A 6,000-nucleotide genomic window follows, 5' to 3' on the forward strand; every position below is an offset into this window, starting at 1 on the left:
CTGTCCAAGCCTTCTGCGGTTAAAGAAAAGGCTTTTGACACTTAATAGACAATACTTCTTTCCCCTTTTTACTTGAGACAAATATATAGGCACTTTAAAAGCCACATTGTACTGCTGTAATTGAGATACTGTTCAGCTCTGACAATCACAGGAGGCCAGGTGTAATTTTGTAAATATATATATATATTTATTACAAATTGCATTTTCTTTATTTTTAGAGGCTTAAAGCTGTATGTTTTATTTTATGGTATTTATTCACAAAGAAAAGTTTTCTTGCCACATACACTTTTTCTCTCCCTGTTTCTCACACACATGCCCAACACAGTCATTTTATTAAACAATTAACAGTGCATGATAGCGCTAAGCAGAAACCCAAGTGGAGAGCGTTAATTGGAAGTGGTCAAATTCCGTAGACCATTGAAGTCAATCAGAGTAAGTAAGAAGGGCAGGATTTTAACCCAGGAGTTAAATTGTAATAATGAAGATATAATGTACATCAAATTAGGAGAAATAAATTACATATTTTAATCCACAAAGTGGAGTAAAAAAAAATATCACAGAGCTCAATGGCAAGTGCCTCTGTTTTTACTGTCTGTCTGCTCTCCGCTTCCTCGCGCTAGCTGTCTTCCTTATGATTATTTATTACTAATTATACCAGTAACTCCAGCCATCGCTTCATGTGATCCACAGATTCTTGAAGCATCATCTTACTTAATGGGATTTTCCCCATGCCAATGCTAGCAGCACTGCAATAGTGTTCCCACAACTAGTCCTAGCGAATTTAGGCTGGCTTTTGGGAGCCGGGGAGATGAAGGGAATTAGGGAAGCTCAGCAGGACCTGGCAGGAACTGTGTCTGAAAACACGCGGGTAATCTGTACCGACAGAGGTGGGATAGCAGTGCCACATTCACAGCAGTCGCGGATGAGGAGGCTCTTAGATGAGGAATTACCCATTTCTAGGGGGTTTACATAAATTCAAAAAATATTCACTGAATGATCAAACCTCATTGTTTTGTGTAAGTTGGAATCATATATTTGAAGAAATTATGTTTCTGAAGGCAGTTGTCAGACCATGGAGGAAAAACTGTCACATTCTCTTTTTCTACTTTTCATGCCAAAACAGGGTTGTATTTTGATCATCCCTACCTGTCTTAAACTCTAGCTCTGAGCTCAAAATCCTGTAACAGGAAGGTGGGGGGGTTTCTTGGTGGAGGAATAGCAGAAAGGGCACAGAGAGGACAAATGTTTTTGCTGTCTTAAGGTCCCCGTTCTGGACAGAGCCATTCCCCCTAACGCAGCCGGGGACCCGGACTGAACCGCGCCGGGAGCCAGGCAGAGTTTTCCTCCCGGCACTTCAAAGCTTTGGCTGAGCCCCTTGTGCCGGGGCCGCGCCGGCAGCTCCGGGTAGTGGCTCAGAGGAAGGAGCCTACAGCGGTTCGTATAGCTCAGATCCCTCCTCACCAGAAGCAAAAGCCACATATGCTTGAGAGTGAATAAATATTCACAATTACCCTTCTACCTATATGAGATGTGGACATGCGTTTCAGTGCGGATTTGGACTCATCCTTAGAACCGTGGACCCCACCGGTCTCGTTGTCGTGTCTCTTGATGTGACTGACCGAGGCACAGGGGCATCTTCAGCCCGCTTGAGCTTAGGACCCAACAGCTGGCACGACCCTCGACGCAACAGCGCGTCTGTTGATGCCATCAGAGGACTTTGTAGGGTTGAAAACTGTCCTAAATGCTCGAGTCTTTCTGAGCATGGATGTCCAACCTAGCACGTAGCCATCTTGTAACAGGAGAGGAATTTGAGGAGCACAGAGATATATACAGGACATGATGGTACCCAAGGTCATCTCTGGATAAGTAAAATATTTAAGTGTGTCCTTAAGTCCTTTGCGCTTCCCACTCACAGTTGCATTAATGCTTTAAGGCACTCTCAGCGTACCTCTGAAGCTCCAAACACTCCAGTCTGGCCTTAAACTTTATTTCACCATGCCGACCTTTTGGCCTTTTTTCCCCTCTTCCCATCTGGTCACTTTTTATCAACATAATTTCTTAATGAGTGCATAAAACTTATGCAGAGCAATGCATAAAAGTTATCAATGCATAAAATGTTATGGCAGAGTCCTTAGGATAATTTATTGCATTTATGAAGTTGAAGATTCAGGTTTCTCTTGCTGGCCAGGCAAGCCTCATGCCCATGGGGAGAAGGTGGCCAAGACTCCATGGATGCTTTGGCTGACTTTGCCTGCCGCTCCACGCAGCAGCGAGCGTCTCCGTGTGTCGTGGAAACCGCGCGCAGCCCTTCTGCCACCACCCCGTGCAACTGCCTCGTAGCCTGCGGCACAGTTGATGCCGTGCAAAATTAAAAGGGTGCTGGAGTCTCCCTGAAAGGGAGGAGGGGGTTGGGCTGCAGAGGGGACCTTTACAGAGCGCTGACCGGCGGCCGGTGCCTGGCTGCCCATGGTGTGCGTTAGTCCCTTTCCTGGCCCCTTCACATGTGTGTTGGGTGTGATGGAGCTGTGATGTTGAGGGTCTCTGGGTTTTGGTACGTGCAGCATTGAAACGCTTCATTTTTGCAGGCATTGCACAGAATCGATGTCCGTTTTGGGGGTAATGGCCTCTCCCTGCTTGATCTGCAAGGCATAAAATGCCATAATGCGATGACCTTTGGGATGGGCAGCTGGAAGCTGATCTTCAGCTCAACCCACAGCCAGAGCCAAGCCAGCTTGTCAGGGACCCCATGAAACTCAGCAGCCCCAGGGGATGAAGCACCTTCCCCACTGGTGTGCTGCAGGGATTTGGGTTTGGGCTGCTATGGGCAAAGAGGCTTCGTCCCCTGCGTGCCTGCCTTGCTCCCCGGGACGGTTCGGGGGCAGCCGTACGGTGCCGTACCAGGCTTTTAGCCCGGTGGGTACGAGCAGTCAGAAAGCGGGTGGGGCAGGATCACGGCAGGTTTTGGGTGTACCCCATCTCGGGGGAAGGAGGCAGGGCTGGCGGGAGCAGGAGCACCCCAGCATCACCTGAAGGAGTCCCAATTAAGCAGCATTACTATCCCCATTAAGCAGCCGTTGTTGCTGGTAAGTATCTTCGGACTTAAATCTAATTCCTTGGGAGATGTCCCAATTAAGTGGATCTCTTGATTAAACACTTCCTGATTAAGTGGAGTGTACTTAACTCATTCAAATTAATAACTCATCTGAAAGAAATCAAGTTACATACAGATGGAATCTTTTTTTGCTCTCATTTGGGGATTGAGCACACGTAACAATTCCAGTTAAGTATCTGGTAAGTGATATTTTTCCTAACGTGTCTCTCGAAGTGGAAATGTTTTAGGCAATTGGGTGGGAGATTTCTTTGTTGGTTTTTGGGTTTTTTTGTGGGTTTTTTTTTGTTGTTTTCCCTAATGTGTCAAATTGTCCTGTGTATCAATAATGAAATACTGATGCTCATATCTAACATTAAGGAACCAGCAGTTTGATATTACATTGACATGCAACAGAAAGTACTGATAGGCTCAGCACTGCATACGAGATGAGGTAGGGAATTAATGCATTGGCAGTTGTCTTTGCTGGAACTGGTTAGAAGCCAACTAAAATCTGCCTAAAAGGGTTCGACAACATTAAATTGCCCAACTTGGCACCAAAGCTTTCCCAGAAGATGTGTAGTATCAATGACATGCCTAATATTTATAGTGCCATCAGTATGTGTGTTTGCAACTTCTAAGTTTTGTGCTACATTTTTTTCTCATTTCTATAACAAAAATTTCTAATGAAGTTTTGTTACACATCTAAATTTTTGCTACTTGAAGTGAACCTAAAGAAAGGTCCAGCGAGAGGCACAGCACTGTGATTTACAGGTTGCAGTGATCAGGCCAAAGATAATTTTTCCAAACAGATTGGAAAATGTCCTCTTCTTAGCAAAATCTGTTGTGCTGGAGGGGCTATGTGTTGTATTCCCTAATCTGCATTCCCTTGCGGTTAAAACATATATGTAAATGAAAAAAATTAGAAGGTCATATGGATCTTATTCTGACCTCTGATAGTGTAACGCCAGAATGATTACGCTGATGGTTTTGCAAGCACGGTGAGAGGCACGTAAAGGGAAAGGAGTCAAATATATTTCACGTCTGCTGCTCAAAGCACGTTTCTCTCTGAAGAAAACCAGTTCTCGAGGAGTTTGGGAGAGCGAGGGTGGGGAGCGGGGGGGCTGTGCTTGGGGGAAATAAGTAAACTGTCTGCAGTCCTATACTGGACCGTGTTTGATTTTATTACATTGCCAGAGCTTAAGCGAGCTGCATCGCTCAGTGTTCCTGAATTGCTCTGGTGTTTATTGACAATTGCAATAAAAAATAAAGCCGATATTTAAATCCTGCCCGATTAGTGAAAACAGAAATGTTTGAGGGAAAGTCTGAATTACTTCCACTTCATAACAGAGTAAATAGCAGATTTCAGCCTTCATTTAAAACAAAAGGTAAATCTCATACCCAGAATCCAGTGTGTCTCAAAAAATTATTTCCTTGGAAGTATAAATTGGGATGCCGATGAAGTTTCAGAACAAAACGGGTATTTTTATACTTTGTTCATTTCATATTTATCACTAGCTTGTTTGCTAATTTTCATTTGCAAGAGGCAATTCTTCCAGCTAACTGGCTGCCTCAATGGGCCACTGATTTCTTTGAAGTGACAGTCTGTAAATATGCATAAAAAAGAGATGCAATTAGCGTGTGTGTGGTTCAGTGCAGCCTGATTTCATTGGCAAGTTTACCCACAGTGTTGATAAGCTACATTATCTAGAAAATTGGCCGCTGAAAAACAGCACCTCTGATTGCCAGCAAAGGTTCCAGATAACAGGGTGCTGAAGAGAAATATAATTGAGGTTGAATATGTTAACCAAGGTGTCACATGCTCCTTAGAAGCGCTAATTTATCAGCATGTTGGAATTTTTATTAACATTTGGAATGCATTTCTACCACACTAATGAAGTGGAATTGGCAGTTCAGGTTTTAGTTATTGTCATTTCTGAGAAGTTAAATGTAATTTCTCGTTAGACACAGTTATGTAAATATATTTGTTCAGGGGCTGAAAAAATTATAGATTTCGCAAAATACAAATATGTTGTTAAGGAGGAGTATGACAAATCAGTCGCAGTTACAGTCGTAAAAGCCAGCCAAATGTTCGCCCCGCGTTGTGCTTTCTAGAGCTCCGCTCATTTTTAGGGCACCTGCAGCAAATGTGCTTAGCAGAGTTTTAATAAATGGTGTAGTCACTCGTTAATGTAAAAGAAGCAAGACAGGTAAATGCGGTGTGGTTTGTCAGGGCGTTGGTTTAGGGGGAATCTCCCTGGGCGTGCTGCGTTTCTCTTGGCTTCTCCTTTTTTGTGTGGAAAGGGTCTGGTGCCTGGAAGGGTGCTGGCTTTTGTTTCCCGTGGTTTTTGACATATGGGAGGTCGGGCTGTTTTCAGTTTCTGGGCTGTACGCAAACCACAGGCTGGGTGACACTGTGCTGCAAAGCCATGAGAAGAGAGATCGGTGGAAGGACGACGGTTCCCAAGAGCCGCCACAGACCCGGTTCAAGGCGCTTTCGGTTCCAATGCCATGCTTGTTTTCTGTAAAAAAATTAAACTGCTGACTGCAATGAGTAACCTAAAAGTAAAGGGGTGCTGCTCTTAGCTAAGAAGATAGTAGGTGCATACTCACTTTAAAGAAAGCCTCTAAGCCTGCCCAGCAGTGGTGAAAGGCAACGGGAAAGAAGCGCTGCCCAAGTTTGTGTCACGACTTTAAGCAGAGGCAGAGCAGGTCTGACTTGCCCATCTCCTTTGTGCTATTCCATGCTTCTCCTTCCAAATTAACACCTCGAACACCTGTAAGTGCTGCCTTTTCTTCTGGGGAAAACCCGGTCCTCAGCTCCTGGCGCGTGTGCTCGTTGCAGGGGCATCGTCGACACGCCACTCATCCGCTCCGAGGACCTGCGGCCGCTGGTGCGGCGCTTGCTGGGG

The 6,000-nt window shown here is 44.9% G+C and overlaps 1 protein-coding gene across 1 annotated transcript in view; it reads left to right on the forward strand.

The window, feature by feature from the left end:
* The window catches only part of LOC104623815, a gene marked incomplete at its 5' end in the record, with an annotated part of 29,858 nt that overhangs the window by 23,715 nt on the left and 143 nt on the right, over positions 1-6,000 (forward strand). The window contains 1 exon segment of the mRNA XM_010291005.1: positions 5,934-6,000. Coding sequence (XP_010289307.1) covers positions 5,934-6,000 — 67 coding nt within the window.

Source organism: Phaethon lepturus, unplaced genomic scaffold, assembly GCF_000687285.1.
Source record: "Phaethon lepturus isolate BGI_N335 unplaced genomic scaffold, ASM68728v1 scaffold33327, whole genome shotgun sequence".
Taxonomy (NCBI): domain Eukaryota; kingdom Metazoa; phylum Chordata; class Aves; order Phaethontiformes; family Phaethontidae; genus Phaethon; species Phaethon lepturus.